Source organism: Oratosquilla oratoria, chromosome 21, assembly GCF_046742065.1.
Source record: "Oratosquilla oratoria isolate Oo_2021 chromosome 21, ASM4674206v1, whole genome shotgun sequence".
NCBI classification, from domain to species: domain Eukaryota; kingdom Metazoa; phylum Arthropoda; class Malacostraca; order Stomatopoda; family Squillidae; genus Oratosquilla; species Oratosquilla oratoria.
In genome coordinates, this window is record NC_134797.1 from 24,247,528 (window position 1) to 24,272,459 (window position 24,932).

The 24,932-nt window shown below is 44.8% G+C and overlaps 1 protein-coding gene across 1 annotated transcript in view; it reads right to left on the reverse strand.

The window, feature by feature from the left end:
- Positions 1 to 3,853: 3,853 nt before the first annotated feature.
- LOC143037034 (uncharacterized) overlaps positions 3,854 to 24,932 on the reverse strand; it is a 37,380-nt gene continuing 16,301 nt past the window's right edge. Inside the window, exons 7-31 of the mRNA XM_076205139.1 lie at positions 24,683 to 24,840; positions 24,124 to 24,222; positions 23,234 to 23,391; positions 21,215 to 21,294; positions 20,761 to 20,883; positions 20,034 to 20,151; positions 19,126 to 19,223; positions 18,630 to 18,845; positions 17,687 to 17,914; positions 17,213 to 17,379; positions 16,196 to 16,336; positions 15,611 to 15,716; positions 14,678 to 14,816; positions 14,386 to 14,502; positions 13,357 to 13,460; positions 12,359 to 12,447; positions 10,379 to 10,571; positions 9,346 to 9,660; positions 7,731 to 7,852; positions 7,472 to 7,591; positions 7,089 to 7,226; positions 6,207 to 6,347; positions 5,744 to 5,859; positions 4,722 to 4,877; positions 3,854 to 4,537 (exon numbers count right to left, since the gene is read on the reverse strand). Of these exons, the coding sequence (XP_076061254.1) occupies positions 4,297 to 4,537; positions 4,722 to 4,877; positions 5,744 to 5,859; positions 6,207 to 6,347; positions 7,089 to 7,226; positions 7,472 to 7,591; positions 7,731 to 7,852; positions 9,346 to 9,660; positions 10,379 to 10,571; positions 12,359 to 12,447; positions 13,357 to 13,460; positions 14,386 to 14,502; positions 14,678 to 14,816; positions 15,611 to 15,716; positions 16,196 to 16,336; positions 17,213 to 17,379; positions 17,687 to 17,914; positions 18,630 to 18,845; positions 19,126 to 19,223; positions 20,034 to 20,151; positions 20,761 to 20,883; positions 21,215 to 21,294; positions 23,234 to 23,391; positions 24,124 to 24,222; positions 24,683 to 24,840 (3,683 nt within the window). The 3' untranslated portion in view covers positions 3,854 to 4,296. The remainder of the gene's footprint in view (positions 4,538 to 4,721; positions 4,878 to 5,743; positions 5,860 to 6,206; positions 6,348 to 7,088; positions 7,227 to 7,471; positions 7,592 to 7,730; positions 7,853 to 9,345; positions 9,661 to 10,378; positions 10,572 to 12,358; positions 12,448 to 13,356; positions 13,461 to 14,385; positions 14,503 to 14,677; positions 14,817 to 15,610; positions 15,717 to 16,195; positions 16,337 to 17,212; positions 17,380 to 17,686; positions 17,915 to 18,629; positions 18,846 to 19,125; positions 19,224 to 20,033; positions 20,152 to 20,760; positions 20,884 to 21,214; positions 21,295 to 23,233; positions 23,392 to 24,123; positions 24,223 to 24,682; positions 24,841 to 24,932) is intronic.

Here is a 24,932-nt window from a genome sequence, read left to right on the forward strand (position 1 = left end):
GTGGCAGGTGCACATGGCAAGAGCAGGTAAAACCGGGATCTAAAAGAGGCTACTAACAGATTCTAAAAACCGATACAGCTACTAACAGGAGATTCTAAAAACCAGCTACAGCTATTAACAGATTCTAAAAACCAGCTACAGCTATTAACAGATTCTAAAAACCACCCACAGCTACCAACGAGATTCTAAAAACCACCTACAATTACCAACGAGATTCTAAAACCAGCTACAGTTACTACCGAGATTCTAAAAACTAGCTAGTTACTACCGAGATTCTAAAAACCAGCTAGTTACTAACGAGATTCTAAAAACCAGCTACAGTTACTAACGAGATTCTAAAACCAGCTACAGTTACTAACGAGATTCTAAAACCAGCTACAGTTACTAACGAGATTCTAAAACCAGCTACAATTGCCAACGAGATGCTAAAACCAGCTACAATTACCAACGAGATTCTAAAACCAGCTACAATTACCAACGAGATTCTAAAACCAGCTACAATTACCAACGAGATTCTAAAACCAGCTACAATTACCAACGAGATTCTAAAACCAGCTACAATTGCCAACGAGATTCTAAAACCAGCTACAATTACCAACGAGATTCTAAAACCAGCTACAATTACCAACGAGATTCTAAAACCAGCTACAATTACCAACGAGATTCTAAAACCAGCTACAGTTACTAACGAGATTCTAAAAACCAGCTACAGTTACTAACGAGATTCTAAAAACCAGCTACAGCTATTAACAGGAGATTCTAAAAACCAGCTACAGCTATTAACAGGAGATTCTAAAAACCAGCTACAGCTATTAACAGGAGATTCTAAAAACCAGCTACAGTTACTAACGAGATTCTAAAAACCAGCTACAGTTACTAACGAGATTCTAAAAACCAGCTACAGTTACTAACGAGATTCTAAAAACCAGCTACAGTTACTAACGAGATTCTAAAAACCAGCTACAATTACTAACGAGATTCTAAAAACCAGCTACAGTTACTAACGAGATTCTAAAACCAGCTACAGTTACTAACGAGATTCTAAAACCAGCTACAGTTACTAACGAGATTCTAAAACCAGCTACAGTTACTAACGAGATTCTAAAACCAGCTACAGTTACTAACGAGATTCTAAAACCAGCTACAGTTACTAACGAGATTCTAAAACCAGCTACAGTTACTAACGAGATTCTAAAACCAGCTACAGTTACTAACGAGATTCTAAAACCAGCTACAGTTACTAACGAGATTCTAAAACCAGCTACAATTACTAACGAGATTCTAAAAACCAGCTACAATTACTAACGAGATTCTAAAAACCAGCTACAGTTACTAACGAGATTCTAAAACCAGCTACAGTTACCAACGAGATTCTAAAACTATAATTACTAACGAGATTCTAAAACCAGCCACAATTACTAACGAGATTCTTAAATCAGATACAGTTAATAACAGATCCTTAAAGCAGCTACAAGCAAAAGATTCTAAAGTCAGCTACAAATACTAACAAGAGATTCTTAAATCAGCTACAATTACAAGAGATTCTTAAGTCAGCTACAGTTACTAACAGATCCTAGAAGCAGGTACAGAAACAAGTGGAGGGGAGAGGGGAGAGAGGAGGAGAGAGGAGGAGAGAGGAGGAGAGAGGAGGAGAGAGGAGGAGAGAGGAGGAGAGAGGAGGAGAGAGGAGGAGAGAGGAGGAGAGAGGAGGAGAGAGGAGGAGAGAGGAGGAGAGAGGAGAGGCCAGGGCGGGGCAGGTAAAGAAAAGGTCAGTACAAGAAGCCCTATGGACCCACCTGCTACCTCTAGCTGTTCGTATTCGTGGCGACCTCGTCTCTGCCCGTCACCATGACGTCGTCGACGTCAACTGAAGCCTGTTACCGTCTCCATCTGACGAAGAGGCAATGGATGTTTGGAGAGAAATTTTGTATTACCATGTGTGCATTTTCAGACATTCAACATTAGTTGCTGCATCGTGCAACCTGATACAATGTTGCCAGTTTGAACTATTTGGCACATTTTGCGAAGGGATTGCGTTTGAATTACATGAGAACAGTTCAACTGTTTGGGGTGGGGATTAGGATTGGGGTGGGGATTAGGATTGGGGATTAGGATTGGGGTGGGGGATTAGGACTGGGGTGGGGGATTAGGACTGGGGTGGGGGATTAGGACTGGGGTGGGGGATTAGGACTGGGGTGGGGGATTAGGACTGGGGTGGGGGATTAGGACTGGGGTGGGGGATTAGGACTGGGGTGGGGGATTAGGACTGGGGTGGGGGATTAGGACTGGGGTGGGGGATTAGGACTGGGGTGGGGGATTAGGACTGGGGTGGGGGATTAGGACTGGGGTGGGGGATTAGGACTGGGGTGGGGGATTAGGACTGGGGTGGGGGATTAGGACTGGGGTGGGGGATTAGGACTGGGGTGGGGGATTAGGACTGGGGTGGGGGATTAGGACTGGGGTGGGGGATTAGGACTGGGGTGGGGGATTAGGACTGGGGTGGGGATTAGGATTGGGGTGGGGATTAGGATTGGGGTGGGGATTAGGATTGGGGTGGGGGATTAGGATTGGGGTGGGGATTAGGATTGGGGTGGGGATTAGGACTGGGGTGGGGGATTAGGACTGGGGTGGGGGATTAGGACTGGGGTGGGGGATTAGGACTGGGGTGGGGGATTAGGACTGGGGTGGGGGATTAGGACTGGGGTGGGGGATTAGGACTGGGGTGGGGGATTAGGACTGGGGTGGGGGATTAGGACTGGGGTGGGGGATTAGGACTGGGGTGGGGGATTAGGACTGGGGTGGGGGATTAGGACTGGGGTGGGGGATTAGGACTGGGGTGGGGGATTAGGACTGGGGTGGGGGATTAGGACTGGGGTGGGGGATTAGGACTGGGGTGGGGGATTAGGACTGGGGTGGGGGATTAGGATTGGGGTGGGGATTAGGATTGGGGGCGGGGATTAGGATTGGGGGCGGGGATTAGGATTGGGGTGGGGATTAGGATTGGGGTGGGGATTAGGATTGGGGTGGGGATTAGGATTGGGGTGGGGATTAGGATTGGGGTGGGGATTAGGATTGGGGTGGGGATTAGGATTGGGGTGGGGATTAGGACTGGGGTGGGGATTAGGACTGGGGTGGGGGATTAGGATTGGGGTGGGGATTGGAATTTGGATTGCATTTTGTGATAAACTATGATTTGACCCTGTCCTGGTACCGGGCACGAGCGCGAACCTGTACTTAACCCGGTCTTTGGACCAGGCATGCATGAACACCGATATTGGACCTGATCCCAGTACCGGACATGGAGAAACCGGAAGTGGCCCCGGTACCGGAAGTGGGCACCCGGTACGTACCAGGACTTGGGCGAGCACTTGTGGCTAACGAGGACCTAGGAGAACACCGGGACGGAACAGAGGCACCAAATTCACTAATCGTTCCTGATCGGGTGGGTTCCGATTAGGAACGGGTCAGTCCAGAGGCAGATTGAGTCGCGTCAAAGTCGCATCAGTTCAGAGACAGATCTAAGTCATGTCAGTCACTTTAGGTCAGAGGAAGCGGTAAAGTTGGGTCAGAGGCGGCGGCAAGGTAGAACTTATCTGGTACGTCCAGCTGCTTGTACTCGTGGGACCTCTGATGTCCTGGCCTTTGCCTGTCACCAAGTCATCGACGTCGACTGAAACCACCAACTGTCCACCTGAAGCAGAAAGTAGATTTCGGGTTATCAGAACTGTCTGACCAAAGCGAGTTTGTATTGGCCAAGTCAAATATGCCCCACACCCCTACTTGCCTCTGCAAACCGTACCTTTGGCATAACAAGTCCCCGAGTCGGGAAGTACTTGGGAAATGAAACTTGGCGAAAAGTTGGTTGTACATCTTTTTGATAACGGTAACAATTTAACAATAAAAATATTAAACATTTAACAATATTTCATTAACAAACCACAAGTACTACACCCCTACTGTATTCACATTTCTAAAAAATGTAGGTATTCTGTGGTTGACAGTAGGAAAAGTTTGCGTAGAAAGGCTCAGGAAGGTTAGGCACTTAAAAACGTTTACTATACGGGGTGTAGATACAGACATCACATATTTGTCAAGATATTCCTACAGGAGTAGGATGTTATGTACATATACAAAGGCACCGTAGAACATCTGGCCATCATACAATAACGGCCATCTTGTCAACGAAGACATGCCGACTATATTAATCTCCGTCAGGTAGGAATCCCTCCCTTGTCTACCGCCCAGTATTCCACGGGTTCTGTCAGGAAGGGAAGGAGGGTCTTCCCGTTCAATTAACTAGAATTCTGGGTGTATTTCCGGGACAGGGCTACGCCCCTCGTAGTTTTTGCCCTTGTACTTCCCCTCCAGGAGTACAGAAGAGACGCCACTCCAGCTGGAGAGGTCGTTCCTGTCGGGGAGACCACCAGCCACGAGGTAATGACCTGGGTGTGGACGTCCATCGCCTCTGTCCGTGTAGCTGATGAAGGGAACCACGCTGACTGCACCCTCTAGATGCATTTCTCTTCTCTTAAGGAACCTGAGGAAGATTTGAAGAGAATGCACAGAAGTTGTGAATGTTACGAGGGATCATACCGTCCAACGCTTTAGGAAACCTTTGACCAAGGGAATATATCCAACAGGTTCATGGGGGGGATAACCTTGCTCGCTTTTGGATTGATGTAAGGACTAAAGTAGTTATGTCACGCTTCTAACACCATTACCTGCCTAATCCTTTCTTTGTGTAGGTCATGATTGCGCCCATCTTGTTGGTAACGTATAGGTGGAGGCTTCCGTCTGGAGCAGGCGAGAAGGCCACATCCCACGGGTACTCCTCTTTCAGGATTTGCACCAGTTTCAGCCTGGAGTTCTCGTCTAGCCTATAGAATCCAGGAGATTTTAGTAGAGGGTGAGAGGGTACATAAACGCGGTCGGGTCTCATACATACATACATATACCAAGGCTTTTTTCCCCTTACAAGGGAGGTAGCCAAAAAGGGAAAGGCATAAAATCATTTCCACCCATTCCATCCCTGAATACACTCCACACCCCTCCACCCTCCCCCTTATCTGAGCACCTCCTGGATGACGGGTCATCCCTGCACCTTGTCCACTGCCCTGGGTCAGAAGCACGTGTCGCAACACGGGTCAGGTCTCAAAGGTTGTAAACATTATTGTAAACATGCCTAAACTATTCTGGAGTTGACAGAGTTACGTCTATAGGTGACTAGTGGTTTCCAATCTGGGAGTCTGACTATGCAGTTGAATAGATTTTGCAATGAATCTATATGGAATAGATAACCAAATTATATTAAAGAATCAGGAAGTAGTGTTACAGACGAGTTTGTCCCATATACAACCCTTAACTCTCTGCTCTTCTGTGGATAGGAGGTAAAGGGAACATGGGCCGAGGGAAATATTTTTATTCCTGACTAGTTTCGCCTGAGTGGCTTCTTCAGAGGAACCAAAAGTATTTCCCTCAGCCCGTGTTCCCTTTACCTCCTATCCACATTCGTCACAATGTACACACATCTCTGCTCTTCCTATAGTGCCTCCCTAGTTGGCTGAACATCAGCTTCTTACTTTAGCAAAACTCAAACCCCGAGGAAACTTTCCATTGCCTCCCCTCAAGCAGTCTACCTGTACTGCAGATCATGCATACAAACTATATACCAAAAGCCTACTTCCTCTTATAAGGGAGGTAGTAGTCAGGAACTTGAAACCGTTCGAGGACAAGAGCGACTCACTTGTGTATAGCGATGCCGCCATGATGGTTGTACATAAAGGCTTTGGCTACAGCCACTAGCACCTCTCCCTGGAAACTCACGCCGGCGACGCTAACGATCTTTTTCTCTCTCAGGACCTTCACAGAAGAGTCGAAGCAATTTGTCAGGTTAGTCAAGGAACACTAGAATCTACCCATTCAATGCAATGGACTATTTCAGGTATCACTTCTAATGAAATATAGTAAACGACTGCAGTTAAAATAGATTGCAATCAACCATGGTGATCATGAAAGTAACTAATTAAAATGCAAGGAGAGGAACTAGGTACTCAGGTTTGCTAAACTTGCTTTAGTCAACACAACCTTCCTTTCACCGCCATCCTCCCCTCGTCTTTCAACACGCATCACCCATCCTCCCTCCCATCCTCCCTCCCTTTGACTAGCATCAACTTTGAAGACTCGTGTTCACATTGGAACTTGCTCACCTCGATTTCGTAAAACCAGTCGTCCTTCACGACGTATTTCAGGAGGTGGACTGTGCCGTGATCCGTTGTCTGCGGTGTGCTCGCCATCAGGATGAAGAGGTCCTTTGTCCCAGTCTTCCACTCGTGCTCAACTATAGATATCTGTAGAGGGAGTCGTGATGTTATCGTCTAGAGTTTGCAGCACATTTATCCTGGCAAACAAGTATAGTTCATGTTCACTGCGCGTAAACACTCGAAACCTCACCCACAAAAATCATGCAAATAGTTTTTGTTGTTAGCTATTCAATTTCTGTTATTCTAGAACTGTAAATTGACCAAAGCTGCACCTGTTCAACAATATTTTCTTTATCATAGTTATCCTGGTTCAGTCAGGCATCTGTAGTACTTGTGCATGTGCCTGTGTGTATGACGTGCTCAAGTGCATATGTACACGTATTAAATTGTGGCCACAAGTGTTTGGAATCATCCTAGAGAGCAGAGTGCACGTTAAGTCACGAAGATTGACAAGTACCTACATGCACTAGTCCTGCTAGATGGACAGTGAAGCTTCCCATCATCAGAACCCATTAACCCCATCCCTTCGCCTCCATCAGGTGCAGCAGCCCCGAGGGGCTGGCACTCCGTCTCCGGACTGGGCCCCAATATAAAGAAATTTCAATTGCATTTCTTGAACTTCCACACAAAGATGACATGATATTGCTCTCTTCTCCGTCCAGTGAATCTGTGACAGTCCCACTCTGATGCAACACAGACGTCCATAGTATTCCCAAATGCATGGGACGTTCCGAGATGCGTTGCCAGCCACCGTGGAGCTGCAGACTTTCCCCACTTTGAAACTTGAGGCAACAGTAGAATGAACTGAACGAGATCGAGAACACTCACCTTAGTTACATAGGGTAGAGAGATCAGCTGAACAACACTAAGATCGTAGCTGTTGGTATCCCCATGACAGACGACGAAGCAGCCGAGTGAAGAGTACTGAGAGACTATCAGGCAGGGGCGACCCCTGAGCATGACCACCTGGAAACATGCACCATAAATGAAACAAAATTAGACTAGCAAATATAAAAGGGTTCCACCCGCTAGCCCGGTGTGTTCCAATTGGGGATTCATCTGATCAACCTAGAGTATTTATTTGAAGATTTGACCTATCACAGTTCCAGATCAGGAAAAGGTCGTGGCTCAGCCTATTTCTCAATCTAGTCCATTGCCTTCTACAGGATCACGCATCCCCACATCTCCACGAGCAGGACTTCTGACCTCACCTGAAGGTCGGACCCCGACTCTGTAGCGATGACTGCGTGGACACGAGGTGTCGAATTGAATGCCATCTCCGACACGAAGGCCAACTCCTCCATACTCTGGTTGGCACCGTAGGGTCTCAGCTGTAGAGTAGAAAGAATTATGGAGTTTTTCCAAACCCTCCAAGAAGTCCCTACCCCACCACTCCCCTCTCCCCTCCGTAGAATCTCGAGAACTGGTAGCTCTGAATCAACCCCAACCGACCTCACTGGTCCTGCTTACCACAACTGACGCATTGTCTACTGTATATGGTGTAGGACAGGTGTTGATCGAGGCAACGTAGTTGTGGGTACCGTGGCGATACCCGGCAACACCTGTTGAGCAGTTTCCTTCAAAATGCCATCCTGAAATGTACGTAGAAGGTAAGTAAAAACCAAGTAAAATTGTATAAAAACTAAAACCATGTACAAATAAAATTCAGTAAAATTTATGATTCAAGGATATCAGAAGTTCATTTGAAATTCTAGAAATTAAAGTTTAAGTCTGATAAAGTCTACCAAAGTTAAATAAAAGGGATCAGCAATAGCCTGTTTGGCACGTTCTCCAAGCTCTAAAAATACACTAACAAGAACCTTCAGAAGCTTATAGCATCTTTTCCATTTTATTAGTCATTGCCGGCCAAGCCACAAATTCAACCATAGTTAACACAAAAATATAGAACTATACACAATGGATTCAAGTAGAGATAAAAATTGAAAATTAAAGAATTGTGGTTTACGGGTATCATTTTTGTGTACAGTCTTGCACAGACATCGTGTGTTATATTTCTTGCATTTGTCATGTTGGACATGTGTTGGATACGAGTGTTTAGGTAGATGAAGAACCCTGTCCTTTGTAGCAAGTTGTGGAGGAACAGGATTTTATCGCCCCCAGAAGTACATGATAAAAACATAAGAATAAAGGAGACTGCAAGAGACCATAAGCCCTACACTAGGCAGCTTCGTACCAATGTCGGGTACCTGCATGTGGAGGTCCTGCAAGATGGGCAGAAAAGATATCCATTTTCTAAACCCGTCAACCCCTTCACCTCCATCAGAAAGGGCATGGATGTAGGTGGGGCTCTATTGCTTACAGGTGGTTAGTTTGTTAATCATCTCTACTACATACTTAACATTATGGGTTGGAGGACCGACTTGTATTCAATTATGCGGTGTCAAGAGGTTTATGCCGTTTTTAGAACGGCTTTGTTGGTTCGTTCATTGCAAAGGATACCAATATGTATCCAGTGGGTGGTGGGACTTGGTAAAAACTGCTTGTAGGATGGCTAGGATGAACATATCAGTGATGACGGAAGCAACTGGGGAGGTGAGGGAGGTCCATATTTTTTGTTGGTGATACTGTTGTACTGTATAACCTATTCTAAAGTTGGAGTGGGTAGGAAACAGGAGGGTTTATAGGTTGGGGAGACGTGGCTTTTGGGAGTGTTTTGCTTCATTCCTGTTCAGTTATTCTTTCCGCATCGAGACGACCTTGCTGGTGAGGGCCCCTCCCCAGCCAAATTAGGTTTAAGGAGGATATGTTGGGAGCACAACAGGGCCATCCATGTGGATCGTGATCAAGGGTTTCAGGATGTCATGCCCCAACAAGCACCATCAGCAGAGGGTATTTGGTAGGTAGTTGGAAGAATTTTATTAGTATGGAAAGTTTCAGTGACCATTACGAGGTTTAATGTCTCACTCCCGGCATCAACCCCTGGACGTCAGTCGAACCTAGGGCATCACGAGGTTGACGATTTTTTTTTCTTTATCTTAGAGATGAAGTGGAAAGTGTCAAACCTCAAAACCGGATTCACAAAAATCCCACCCCTACCCATCCAGTGAAAAAAAAAAAAACTTGCCTTCAACACCGAAGAACCTTCGCTTTTCTTCGTCGAACCTAAGAACTTCGAAATTCCGTTGCCATGGGAGCAAAGCAAGATAACGCACCGTTGGCAACACGACGCCATCCACAGAGGGGTTCGAGAACAAGGCCGGCGGGGTGAAGGTGTCCCAGTGCGAGGAGGAGGTCGAGGACGAACTCAAAATAGAGATCGAATTGAATGGTACGTTCTTCAGTGGCACAAGAGTGTCTGTCCCTTTGAGTGGGATGATTTTGTAGTAGTTGTCGAAGTAAGTCTGCGTCTTCAACCATCCCATGAACTCTGTCGGCTGACCTGAAGAAAAGAATTCTGTACACAAGAATATAATCAAGAAGACTGCAAGGGATCATAAAGCCTACATTAGGCAGTTCTATGTCCCTTGCCACCATCACTATCCATAAAATTATCTATAATGGCCCTGGTTAAGATAAACTAGCGGGTTACCAAGTGATGCCTACAGTTTCAGCGACTACAAACCCCCACCCAGCAACGGTCTTTTGGGCCTTCCTAATGATCCGACGCAGTCTCCAGATTGGGCCAAAGAGCTGTCAACTTCAGCTAAATCTATTGCTCTTTTTCACATATGGAGAGCTGACCAGTAACAACTGTTCTACTCCTATTTCCAGCCTGTGACAAGAGCCCCACACTAATACAACACAGACAACCTCAAGTTCCTTCCCAGAAAGTTTAGACCAGGGGTTCTTAACCTTTTTTCTCCAATTCCCCACTTTTTAGTGAGCCAACTCCATTTCCCACCACAGCATCGGTGACAAGAAGACACCAGAAACAAACAAAAAGAAACAAAAACATCGATAAAAAAAAAAAGACTTCTGTCCGACCGGTCATTCCCTACTTGGCAACTCCGCCATTCCCCACCAGTGGGGAATTCCCCACAGGTTAAGAACCAATGGTTTAGACCCTCGAAGATAGTCGCTTCGAGAACTAGGACCCTCCTCCACCCCCGCCCTCCATTTTGTGCAACTCGAGTTAACAGATTCAAGCCGCGCCTCACTTTCGAGTGAAGATTTCATCATCAGAGCCTTGCTCCTGAGGCCTTCGTAGCCATCTTCCATCACCTCGGCTTGATCGGGCTGTTCTCTGACCAGTTTCATTGTCTCCAGGAACTTGTAGGTTACGTTGTTGAAGACCACGCCGCTGGAGAAGTTCACCTTTCCTGTTATCACCGTGGGGTCCAGCAGGTTCACCTGGAAAGAACGTATTTGGGAAATGGAAAAGGCAAGGCAAATTAACAAAGGAAAAAATGAACAAAAATCAACAAGAATTTTTTTTACAAAATCTAGTTTGTAATTTCAAGAAGTTGAAGAGTCTACGACAGGAGAAGAGAAGAATAGTTGTGGCAGTAGCAATCACCTTTATGTCATCATGCGCTTAAGGGACTGTTTGGACAGATGGCAGTCACTGCTAAGAATTTGAGAAGTGCACGATTCGAACTCACAGCTAAGCAAACAAGAGACCAGCGCGCTCCGATTACTCCAGCGTAATCGGAGAGAACTCAGAAGAACCTACTACTAAGATGACTGCTACCGGCCAGAACCTACTTGTTCTTTGTCAAGCGACCCCCACCAGTACATGCAAGTTCCTTCAAAAGCTTAGGGATCTGTCGCCCATCTTCAAAACCCATTAAGTTCCTCACTTCATTCCTGGGGTGCACTGGGACCGAGACTAGACCCAAATTAATTACAAAATCCTCCACCTTTTCACACAACGAGACCTGGGAACTGATTATTCTAAACCTGTGAAATTTTTATAAACCAACGTTTCTCCCCTTAGAGATCCATGGGAGGGTCCAAGGATCATTGTCAATTACTGCGGGTCCTATTCTTCATCGAGTGTTACCAAGTAATGCATCCTACAGGCCTGTAGGATGTGAACAAGAGGTCCATCCTTGTCCCGCCACGATTTCATATGGCGCTGAACATAGAAAATTCGCTTGCCTGACAATCTCCTGGGACCTTTGATACACCCTCGAAGTAGTTCTGTTAGAAGGACGTCTCATTGTGTCTCCTCCCTGCCACCCATCTTCAGTCAACTTCGGTCAACTTCACTTGTAGTTAGAGGTGCAGCTTTAAGGAGCCTGCCGTCTTCATGGACCAATAATCTCTCAACTTCGTGTTCTCTCCATCTTTAGACAGTTAACCAGCGACTCCCCCCCCCCTCTTACTTTCAGGCAGTAACATCAAAATTGTATTCCGCTAATAGAACGCAGACAATATTCTAAGGTATCTTTCCAAAGATCTATAAGAGGGTCCAAGGACCGTTGCCGGCCGTTTCAGGTCTCCAGTCAACTGCACTCGAGGTAACAACAGACTTTAAGCCCCTCCAAGTCGCCATTCCTCCGGTTAAAATGAAGGATTCATGTTTAGAATCTATGCAATTTTTATAGATCACTGAACCTATGCATATATTGAGTATACATTATCCTCGACTGAAAGTGAAGTTGAGTAGCCTGCGGCAGAAGTCTTGCGGCTGCGGCCGAAGCCATCACCTTTATCTCCCATGCGCTTTAAGTACGGTTAGGACAGGTAATAGTTACTGCTGGGAACTGGAGAGAAGTGCGGGATTCGATCCTAAAACTAAGTGAACGAGACACCAGTGCGTAATCTTTGGCCACGAAATTAGGAAGACAACTCGAGGAGCCCTACAGATTATAAAGTAAATCATTAGAAGCGAGGACTAGTTCACAGCAATTTCAGAGAACGAGATAAAGAAAAATGATCAAGAACCACCAAGTTGAATATTCTCAGAAGCAAATCACAAGAAGTCATGGAAAAAAAGAAAAGAGTACAATAAAGAATTAAAAATCTGAACTTGATCTCGAACTACTTCAAGGGGAAATGCCGTACTCACAGAACAAAGAACCACTGGTAAACCCGCATGCACAACATATTCAAAGACCAGAACCTACTAAATCACAAGAACTCCCGAGAGTTTAAGGATACCTAGAGGATTTGTACACGAAGAAATAACTCACTGTGCGATGGAGCAAGTCATTGAGGTTGACGCCACAATACTTAAGATCCTCCGTCATGACGTCCTGGAAGTTGGCAACCGTGTCGGAGGCTGAAGTAAACAGGGAGATTTTGAAAATGTTGGACAAATCATTACATACATTAAGTATCTATAATATAAAAAGTTAACTGGATGAATACCAAAAGCACAAGTTGCATAGATTGTTCCATACATTAATCCAAAATATAAAAAAGTACAAGCCGAATCAAACATTTTATATATTAGATATCCAAATTGAACAAGAAATATAATTGAGGTGCAGCACATTGATCAGGCCAAAGATCTATCAATTGTCGCTCAGTTCTCCACACAAGGAATCTACAACCGAGGTCTGTTCCTTTCCTTATCCCAACCACAACTTCTACTAGCAAGTAACAAAACCCACAGTACAACAATCGATCACTTCGAGGGATTTTTGTGACGACCCGAGGACAGTTGCCATTCACTGTCACGCTACGGGTTTCATGAGGAATTTGAGGTAGTTATTACTACATAAATGTAACCCCACAACAGTTAGCAATAATCCTCGGGACCTTTCACAGATCTCTAGGATGACTTGACCGTTGTATCTGTGGGAAAATTTGTGTCCCGGCTTGTGGGAGGGTTGCATTCGTCAATTGTCACTGGGAAGGGTCCAGTTGTCGGTTCTCTACGCTTGCAAAGGTGTGGAGAAATTCAGCGGAAGTTGGTAGATCCTGACCCCAATCTGGAGAGAGTCAGCCTCTGAGCTGCACCTCAAGGAGGAGAGAAGCTGACGGGTTTTGTAGATAGGTATCTGTCTGCAATCTTGCTGGACCACCACTGGCTGGTACATATAGGTAACTCGTTACATGAAGTAACGAGAAAAAAATCAAAGCCAAATTGAATATAGTAAAAAATCGAATTAAAATGAAAAATGAGCTACATAAATACGTGTAAAATGAAAATCTTGAACCTATAAGAAAGTAAAATTAGACTTACCCTGGGTCCGTCCAATGGTTAGCTGACCTCTGATGACCTGGTCCGAGACCTTGTCGAAGTACATATCAGGTTTTATGACCTCTCCGTTAATGCTGCCCAAGACCCTGAAGAAAAGTACCTCTTGAGTTGTGACCACGCAAGTTGGTTGGCGTGGGTGGAATTAGAGGTTGTGAGATATACTAAACTTTTCCGCACTTAGACAAGCGAGGAAAAAATAGGATCTTGAAATAGGGCGAGAAACGTTAATTTGAACTTAGCTGTATGCAGAAAAGGAGATTCTTGGGAATAAAAAGTCAGCTCTTGAAATTTGAAATTCCAACACGATGGAATCATTCACATTAGTTAAAGCAACCGATGAAACCAAAGGGACATTCAATCCTTCAAGTCCTGTTATACTCTACAGATTTCATTCTGGCTTAAGCCAGACTTGGTCTATTGGAGGGAGCGCCATGGAAGTGCTCCATTTCTTTTACCATTTCATCAATTAAATTCATTAATTTCTTTTGGTAAAGACCCCCACATTAAATTAATATTTTTGGAACAACCCCTCTGCCTCCCTCAGCTGAATAAAATTGCGTGGTGACTACATAAAAGTACAATTAGAGTTTGATAGAATTTATACATGACTAATGTACAAGAAAATTATGCCCCGTTTTAGTTGGGGGTGTCACCGACTCCTAGACAAAAAAAAAAAAAAAAAAAAAAGTAAATGCAAGAACGAGCTTGCACGTGTATACATGGACCACGTGAGAACTATATTGAAATTGCCCTTTACTAATCTCTTGGACCACTTACCTATAGCAGGCCTTAGGACCTTGTTCCAACTACTACAGGCCAACTGCAGTAGTTGGGAAATAAATCAGCCTGTTCCCCCTGGTCTCTTGCAAAAGACCTACGGCCTTCAGGTAACCGGCAACAGCTTAGTAATTTTTCTACAGGAGTGGAATTGTGGGTACGATTATTGTCCTCGACATTAATTCCCACTTAAGACAGACCCGAAGCGGGAACAGAACCGTAGAGTCTACTTACGAAAGGCTTGGAGCCGTAAGAGACTCGTTGAAGTAAGTCGTTCCTTGCACAGTCCCGCCCGAGCTCCTCCTGACGACGGCCTGAGCGAACTCCGAGAACTCTATCCCATTGACAGTGCTGCACGAGAGAACGCGAAGTTTCAGAGGCCATCTAGTACCTTCTAGCAAAATCTAATTCACAGAACAACCCAAGCGTAGATAGCCAAAGCTCTCAATCATTAGAACAAACGCCACCACCACCCCAACCCTCCCCACCACCACCATCCACGACAGACCACCCCTCTCCCTCTCACCCGCCGAAAAGATTGTCGACCACCAGCGTGCCGAAAGCCTTGGGAGCGGTGACGTCACAGCTGCGGCCGTCGACACACATGGCATCAAAGTCGACGAAGGTCCCGTCTAGTTCTTGGACTCGATCTGACGTCACAGATCCTGTGGGGGAGAAAAAACGATGGATCTAAGAGCGATGAACAGAAGGTGCTGGGATTTAACCCATTCCCGGTACTGGACATAGGACCAGGCTTTGAGGATCATCAGTACCGGACCTGGTCCCAGTACCGGACATTGACAAACACCGGGATTGAGCATAGATAAGGCCCAGGACCTGAGCAAACATGACAGGGCAGGACCTGGGGAAGTACTGGGGGGGGGGGGGTTACCGAGGTGTTCACTGGATTGGACAAGAAACCCCGTGATGTTGATGAGGAAGAAGAAAGTGATGCTGAGGAAGAGGAAGAAGAAAGTGATGTTGAGGAAGAAGAAAGTTATGTTGAGGAAGAAGAAAGTTATGTTGAGGAAGAGGAAGAAGAAAGTTATGTTGAGGAAGAGGAAGAAGAAAGTTATGTTGAGGAAGAAGATAGTGATGTTGTTGAAGAAGAAAGTGATGTTGAGGAAGAAGAAAGTGATGTTGAGGAAGAAGAAAGTGATGTTGAGGAAGAAGAAAGTGATGTTGAGGAAGAAGAAAGTGATGTTGAGGAAGAAAGTTATGTTGAGGAAGAAGAAAGTTATGTTGAGGAAGAAGAAAGGTATGTTGAGGAAGAAGAAAGTTATGTTGAGGAAGAGGAAGAAGAAAGTTATGTTGAGGAAGAGGAAGAAGAAAGTTATGTTGAGGAAGAGGAAGAAGAAAGTTATGTTGAGGAAGAGGAAAGCGACGTTGAACGCGGAGTAGGAAGGAAGAGGAGGGCAATACTGAAGAACAGGAGGAAGAGGAAGCCCTACGAACCCACCTGATACCTCCAGCTGCTCGTACTCGTGGTTCCCTGTGATGACCTGATCTCTGCCTGTCACCATGACGTCATCGACGTCGACTCTGAAGCCGTTGACAGTGTCCACCTGACGAAGAGGAAAGAGTTCGTGGAAAGCCTCGAAATAAAGTTGGATTACCATATGTACGCATCCTTTCCCAATTTTGTCATCCCATATGGGATAATACCTAGTAGAGGAGTCTTGCATAATCCCTAGTCAACGAAACAGCTTCGTCGAGTGACTTGCGGAACCTCCCGGAGGTTATTGTCTCCGTTGCTAGGGGGCCGCGGGTCTTCGAGACACCAGGGGCAACCGATTGATCGATTGACCAGTTTAACATTACTCCCGAGAATAGCTATACCGTTTTTCATACACTGCAATATGAAACTATATTGCAATACAAATTACCGACTCTTTTGCAAGTTAACATTTGGGCACGCATACACTTCCACCCACCACGCCAAAAATGTGCCACACTGAACAAATCTTAACATTACCCAGAATTGAACAAACTGCCCCTCGTCACCACGGGAGACTTGTCCCTTCCATTCTGCGATACTTCTTACCTGGAGATCGCTCGTGACCAATTCAGATGCCTGAAGGTTCTGTACGGTCCAGTTGGCGGTGACCACGCGAGGCACCTGGTCGTCGGGGCAACTGCGGTAGATCACGGTGTTGTGTAGATTCTCCAAGTCCTCAGAGTTGAACTTTATGTAAAGGGGGAGGTAAAGTATCAAGCCATTAAAGTATGAAATATTGAAAATTGAACAAATGTTTAATCTTGATATAAAAGGTTTAAAGTACTTATATATATCATATGTAAGTGACGTTTAAAGAAATTTAAATAAAAGAATTATTAATAGTATTGAAAATTAGAATTAATTTTTTTTTTTTTTGCGAGACTATGGGGAGGGGCGTTACTCTAAGTTTCTCATGTAGTTGGTAGGGACGAGCTACTACGATCTCTTCCCTGTCGCCCCATCTTGAAAATCTATCAGTAAGTGCCAACCCCAAGCTCAAGATCCATCAACATCGACTACCCACCTACCCCCAAACATTTTATACAAAATTTGACAATCTGCTACAGCTCCCCTTTTGCTCCAATTTGCCAGTAACAAAGACCCATAAAGAAAATGCTCCAAATGGTCCAATGTTCCTTTCCAAAGAGGCCAATTGGAGGGCCCGAGGACAGTTGATCATTGTTGCCGTGTTTCAGATTGGCCCCAATCAGCGAAATCTAAGAAATTGTATCGAAAACCCAAGTAACTACGACTATGAATATTCCTGATAGAGGCATGCCAACATGGAAAAGGCACGCAGACATTCACGTGCAGAAACGAAGGTGATCACAAGTTTGGAGAAAAACAATAGATTAACGAAAAATGAATGAACAAACCAGTAAATGTATATTTGGTAATTGGTGTCAGCACAAAAGGTTTCCTCGCTTTTAACAATACCTGCACAAAGGCGGAATCTTAGCACAAGATTATCGTCGACTTCATTCTAATCTTCTGTGCACCACCTCCCCCCCCTCCTCTCTCGCGCACACACGCACGCACGCACACGCACATTATCCGGCTCACCTGTCCTGTGACGGTGGTGTTCTTCACGACCAAACCGTCAAACTCCACTGGGAACTTAACAACAGCCTCCTTGTTCCTCATCCAAAAGTGTGATGTCGACTCGCTCGGGAAGATGAAATTCTTCGTCTTCACGTAGTTGACTTTGATGTCGTTAAAGAACGCGTCACCTGAAGAAAAATTTGTATTAAAAAAAGGTACTCTTATAAGAAGGTTGGTCGAGTGAAATCATGTACTCGTCCCACACCAGTCTTGGCTCCTTGTGAATGAAGTATCATTCCACCACTACACTACTTTAGTCAGAGGTAATGCCCCACCTCCGTCCCACTCGCCCACTCGACAAATATATAAAGGTGACAAGAAATTCCTTCGGGCGAAGTCTGCTTATCCATTTACAACAACTCCATTCACAACTAATTACTGGCTCCCTCTACATCGCTCGACAAGTGGAAAAGTTAGTGTTGCTAAGCAGCTTACCATCTATCACGAGCTTATCTAATTTGCCGCTGCAGACTTTCCTCATGTCGCGACCGTTGACTTCGCCCAAGACACTGAAGTTTCCTGTGAACTCGAAGTCATTAGCGAAGGTCTTCCGCCCTCCGAGGGCAATATTTCCCCCAGGGGTATACTCTAGGGCTACCTCGTCGAGGTTTAAGCTATCGAAAGTTCCTGCAACGTCTACGGAGCCCAGGCTCATCACGTTCTCTGTCGGAAAAAAGGGGGAGTGGGTGTTGATACGAAGGAATGGCTAGATTTGTAACAAATGCAAAAACATTTTAAAGTCAGTCCCTCCCCCACCCCCGTTTCAAGTTCTATATACACCATTACGATATGACATGCCTGACACGTGATCTACATGCATACAAGAAGTTGCCCACAGACATTGGCCTCGTGCAATATATCCAATCTTGCGGACCTCCACAATCCCAAATCGCAAACAGCCAACTCAAATATACAACACACATCACACCACCGCTCAACTGAAAGTTATCGAAACGAGTATATAGTGCCGCCAGACAGATCATTAACCACTTTCTTATACCTACCAAACAATTATAATTGCAAACCATACACCATATCAAGATGTATATTAAAGAGGCCCATTGCAATGCAACTAACACATAGTATTGTATAATTCCCAAACCTATGATATACCTATTCACGCACATGCGGTACTCCCTTAGAGGGAGTACCTGGGAACTCTTTCGAAAGGTATTGCATCCCCATGCTGTAAACATTTCTTCACTACAATAAATCGATAAAGCCCGAAGAGGATTTATATTCCCTTCCACATCTGTAACCATTCACGCCCCATTTCGAAGTCCCCCACTTCTTCCCAACCACATTTCAAAATGACCACAAGTCCCACCTACACCCAAATATTTCCCCCTCCTACCGAAGTCGAAGATGGTGCTCTTACCGAAGTGTACCGGGGACGGGAGGGTCGTGTTATCGTCGATCTTGACACAGTGGTCAAAGAACTCCAAGAAATTGATGGAGCCCACGGTGAGCCCCGGGGCGACTTCCAGGTCTTCCACATCGAGCCCCTCGACGGAGGAGGCGAAGAGGTCTTGCTCGGTCATGTTCAGTAACCAGTCGCCCTTGAAGGCTCGGCAGGAGACGCCATCAAAAGCACCTGTAGGAATAGGGGGAGAACTAAATGTAGGTCAGGTAGGGTGTGGGTGCAGAGGAATAGGGGGAGAACGTCACGTGGGAAATTTAGGAAATGAGGGGTTAGTAGGGGTGCATAAGGGAGCACGGGAAAATGCCTCAAGATTAGCTAGTGGGAGAGGGGACTGTAGTAAGCACACGGGGACAACTAGAACATTAATGCCGCGTTGGAAAGAAAGAGAAGAAAAAAAAAGAAGAAAAAGAAAAAAAAGAAAAAAAGAAAAGCTATTTAGATTTCTTCTTACTGCTGCATTGAATGTTCCTAATAGTGACGTTGCCTTCGATGGTCAGCGAGTCCAGTTCGGCCAGCTCTCCATCGATGTAAACGACGCTCTCCTTCAAGCTGAAGGAAGAAGAAACGAGTAAATTAAAAAGTAAAATATACAACAAATAAAGACTGAAAATGTGAAAAAGGTTTTGAAAAATAAAGTAAAGATGTAAAATATAGATATATTGATATAAGGAGTAAACGTAAAAAATCGAAATTAAAAATAACAAGTAAAAAAAAAATACAAGAAAAATGATAAGATATAGTAATAAAATATATAGCAGTAAAAAGTTAAAAGAAAAATACAGTAAAACAAAAAAGAATACTTAAGAATTAATACCAAACTCTTAGCCATGTACCTTCCCTATCACGTGACATTTGCCCCCTTTTCCCACCTGATACCACTTAATTTCATCCAGGTCCATGTCATCCCCCGGCACCTTCAGTGGCGAACAGGATCAAGCCTCAATCTCAAAGAACCCGTCAGTGCCAAACGAGTTTGGCAGACGTCAGGGGGATACGTGTGAAAGTTGCTTCGGAAGTCCCAGTTCAAAACTCGGAGCACCTTCGGGATTAAATCCCAAGGACTCTACAACTACATATTAAACTTTGTAAACAAATGTAAGAATGAGCACATGAATACCAAATTTGAACAATAGAAAATATAGGGATATAGGGATAATGTTATTTCTGGCGCCTCGATATGGGTTAACTATCATTTTGGAATTGCCGAGTGACCGGCCCCCAAAGACCCGGCCCGACCCCCAAAGACCCGGCCCGGCCCCCCAAAGACCCGGCCCGGCCCCCCAAAGACCCGGCCCGGCCCCCCAAAGACCCGGCCCGGCCCCCCAAAGACCCAGCCCGGCCCCCAAAGACCCAACTCACCTCCAGAGATCGAGCGTTCCATTCCCCTGCATAGGCTGGATCCCATTCATGGTAGTGACGTTCTTCTTGACCCTGAGTTGATCCACCCACAGAGGCCCTTTCACAGTCTGAGGATCCTCTGCAGAAGACAAAAGTGATCAACTGGGGGAAGGGGAGAGGTATTGAATGCTCCTGTAAGTGGAGTAGTTAAGGATTACTGGATAAGGAAATGCTGGGGTGGCGGGGGGAACAATGGTGTACAGGATGTCCATAAAGTCTGAACACAATAATTGGATATCTTATTTATAGCGATATTAATATAATTTTTCTAATTTCTTTTTCTGGGGTATGCTAAAGGAGTGTACTCAGTAAAAATTACAGACAATGCACTTTGCTCAGCGAATTAGGGACGAATGTGCCAAAATTGAGGGTAACGAAATTTTATTGCATCAAGTTCATAAGAAGTTTGTAAAACGCATTAATATTTGCATTGCAAATGATTGAAAACATATTGAAGACGTTATTTGAATAAAAACAAAGATTAAAAATAAAGTGTTGAAGTTTTTACCTATTTTTTACCTACGTGTCCAGACTTTATGGACACCCTGTAGAATAGCGCTTCTTAACTCGAAGGCGATATCAAGGGAGGGGTGATACCTGTATATGCAGATCGTACGAAACAAATCTTGATAGAACGGGGGGGGGGGGTTAGAAAAGAAAGGGGGGTCGAGTGGGGGTGTAGTCCTACCCGAATACGCCAAGAGCGAATCTCCCAGAACTTCTGACGGGTTTGCACCATCGACGAGGGTAGCTTCCATCGTGCCGACAGAGAGGGAGTCCAGGCAGGTCAGATTGGAAACTAACACCGGTCCTGAAAACAAGAGGTCATCGAGAAGAAACTTAGCGGGATTTTTGGTAGGTTGACCGAACGAATCAGTTGGCGAGTCGCGTGGCAAAGAAAATAGGTACATAAACAGCACAAGTATGGTTTTGAACGAGGGTGCACAATGCAAAGTTAAAGAAATCTCGACATGTCTGGTAGTGCTGACCAATTCTGTGACAGTTTGATATTACGAAAAGAAAACAAGTAAATGACAGATTAATGAGATTCCACACTTTGAAAGACTAACTTAGACATGCATAAAACAAGGGATCGTCATATCATTCGTCCATTTCATTCAACGTCTAGACGTGGAACTCACCTTCGACAGTTGCATTCTTGTTGACCAACACTACTTCGTCAAGGTCCTTCCCACCAAGCGTAGTAGAAGAGCTAATCACTCTGAAAATGTATAAACAATTGGAGAGGTGTCATCAGTTCGAGAGGCAAGGAAGAATTTACTACAATGCAATAACGTCTAGTCTGTCAGGAGAATTAGGCTAGTGCTCGGAATACACCATCCAAGAAGCAAACCTTACGTTAATGGATTCCACACCTATAAACTAGATCAGGTTTCCCATTATTTCTGATATAAAGCGAGTTTCTCTTATGATTGCCGCTCTTGTGTGTGCCCAACTAATCTAAAACCTGTAGACTAAAATTTGACTTAGGTGCAGCCGGGGCCTGCAGCTTGTACACGTTTGTTACCTCGAGCCTCACCAAGTGGAAAACCCACAGCACAGATCTCTATGGTTAGAAATTTTAGACTTTTCTGTTTTATCAGTATAGGACGGTGTCTCAACGGACAAAAGTGGTGGGTGGAGGAGAGCAGTCTCCGGCTATCAGATCTGAAAAGGTTCAAGAAATGCAGTTAAAGTTTATAGACATCTAGGCCACTCATGGGACCCAGTGTCAGCCCCTCAGGTGGAGGTGATGGAATTGATTACTTTTGAAAATGGGTAGCTTCGCTGCCCGTCTTGTAGGACCACATGCAGGTACCCGTCATTGGTTCCTTCGTGCACACAAACAATACAACTTTGAAATAATTGTACCAAAATCTTATACAACTATGCCATGTAAAGAACAAACCCTCTAAGTATGCCTGCGGACGAGGTAATCGCTTTTGAACACACCACTGCCCCAGCAAAAGGAACTTCAGGAGTAATAAGATGAAACAAGATATAAAAAATATAGTATTTGTAGTGACTTGACGGTTTGAGAAACCTTAAACATAGTCAAGCATCCTAATATTTCACATTTTATTTACGTTACTTCACACTTAGGACATTTAAGTCGAAAGCCTCTGAATATCACCTATTCAAGTCGTCAAGCAGATCAGGTCAGGGCACACTGGAATAGCCGAGATAGCTGTTCTAAACAGATGGCGAGTGGTTGTATTACAGTGAACAGTACCAAAGTATCTACGTAGAACTATAGCCTTTGAAGAGGCTGTTGTGAGCCTTGGAGAGGAGAAAAAAGTTCTTTGCTCCAAGGCCCAAAGCATGGATGATAAACGTTGTTTGAAACCAGACATTAGCGAGTGGAAAACAGACTAGAAAAACACGGGGAAGTGGAAGAAAACCCTCACTAAGCCCACCCGAGTGCGAGATCTCATTCCAAGCTTTCGCAGAACTGCAAAACGAGACGATCGAGGTGCAAGAGGAGAAGAGGGCAGTATCTAAAGTTGCTCGCAGGTAAAAATTTGGTTATAGAAGATAGCCAGGCAAGGTATTTAAGTAGGGCCTTTTAAGACAAACGTAGAAAACATAAGGCAGATGCATTTCCCCCGGGGGAGGGGGGTGATAGGCGATGTTAGCGACAGGATCGAAGCATGCATGGTTGGCGAGAGGGCCAAGCCCATTATCTGCCTGAGCGCAGGGGGAAACGAGGCATGAAAGTTAGGCAGCGAGGGATTGTTTGCGCACTTTCGGGGAGCGTTAGACAAGATTAAGGAAATGTGTGGGGTTCCTATTGTATGTGTGGAACCCTTCCGAGGCGTAAAGTTGGTGGCATGTGGCATTCCAGGGTTATTGCAATGGATTGTAGTTTAGCAAGTAGTTGCAAGGTCAATCGATGGGACTTTTGACAACTGGGATATTGTTACGGCAAAAACTACATATACAAGGGACGGGGTTAATCTTGATCAGGAAGCTTAAAAGTGCTTAGATGTGGTACAAGACAATTTCATAAAAATCTATTAAGGGTCCTTGAGCGAGGGGAGAGAATACTCGGGACCTACTTTTAACAATGCCGAATTAATAAACGTGCAATTGAGTGAGACTAGTATTGAACATCGGGATTTAATTTGCTTCATTATCCCTGCTAGCATGTAATCACTTACTCCTCTGCATCCAGATACTCGAAGGTAACCGAACGAGTGAAGTTGTTGGAGGTCCTGCTGGAGCCCGGCTGAAGAATGGCTACCCTCTCCATCTCCAAGTCAAGATCGATGCCGTTTACAGTCTTCTCCACTGTGGCGTCGCTTAGGAGCTCCAAATTCTGAAAAAGTAGATACATAATGCCATGGAAAACGCTAAATGACTAACCACTTTGCTATAAGTTGGGGGAACTCTTCTAACCACTTCACAGTAACCAAAGTTCAACTCTAAACTTTATGATAACTGAAGAAGTTCAACCTTCAACCATTTTAATAGATGTCACTTCATATCTTTCTTGTAAGGCCATTTTGATGCGATACTACATCTGGATGGAATAGTCTGGTGTCAACCATTTTTTTTTCTTTACTACCAAACGCTCCCGCACATCTCCGTTAACAATAGGTGTCCTCATGGCAAGTACAAATAAGTAAACATTTTTTTCTTATGGTAACATTAAAGATCTGATGGAAAGATCTCCGACTTAAGTTATGAAGTGTATCTAAAGTATATAGGAATATGTATATACAGTTTAAGACGGGAAGTCAAAAATAGGCTTAATAATGCAAACTCTGTACGTGGTAAACTAAGGCGCGTCTTTGACAAAAGTTCTGACACTACGCATAAATGTTGCAATACCAAGTGTGAAAGTTAGACATAGCTATCTATATAATGTGACCATCAAAACCTCTCAATGGAACAGAGGCGTATGCGTCGACCACTCCAAGATCGACGTCTTTGTAAAATTCATAATGTACGAACATTTGTACACCGACACGTAGAAATGGCAACCGTTTGCGGCTTCCATGAGAACGCTATCCATCTCCCTTGGGAGTTTTGCTGCGAATCTACTTACCGTAGCTTCCACATCCATACCAAAGGTGACGTTACTCTCCAAACCACAGAACTCCACCTTCTTCCCGTCGATGGAATGGATCTGAAGGTTACCCTCCACCTACAAGAAAAACATTACTTGGTGAATATTTGTGTAGCGTAAGATATAAAGGTAACCATAGTAAATAGTGCATTATGCCAAGTAATAACTTGTCACACGGTTCACTTAGTGGGGAAACTAAGCTCCACAGCGACCGACAATGGTCTTCAGACCTTCCCACAGATCTCGGGGAAGGATCTTTGGACACGTGTCTGTTGTGTTGGTACGGGGCAGTTTCTACGTCACCAACTGAAAGTAGTAGTCATCTGTTGTCAGCTCTGCACGTGTGGAAATGTAAAAATGCATTTTAAGCTCAAAGACCCTGGGTTTAAGCAGATCTGATGCCAACACCTTAGGGCTGGATCTTCTGATGGAGGCACGAGGGTTTACAGTTTTTGAAAATGGGCAGCTACTTTGTCCATCTTGTAGGACCATCACAATCAGGTACCCGTTGCTGGTACCCTAGTTTCTATTCACTTACCACGACTGGTATCTCGAAGATCAGTTCGGGATAGATGAACGTTTCGTTCAGACGAAGGGCGTTCTCTCTGATATCGTTTACGTTGACATTGTTTAGTGTTCCGTCCACCCTCAGTTCATCCAGGCAGTACACGTTCGCCAAGTTGATACCGTTCGTCACTGAGGACCGAAAGAAGAGATTACACACTAGTAAGGACTCATGAAGGAAAAGGGAGGGAAGTAAAATGCCATCGAGGGGGGTGGGGGTTGAA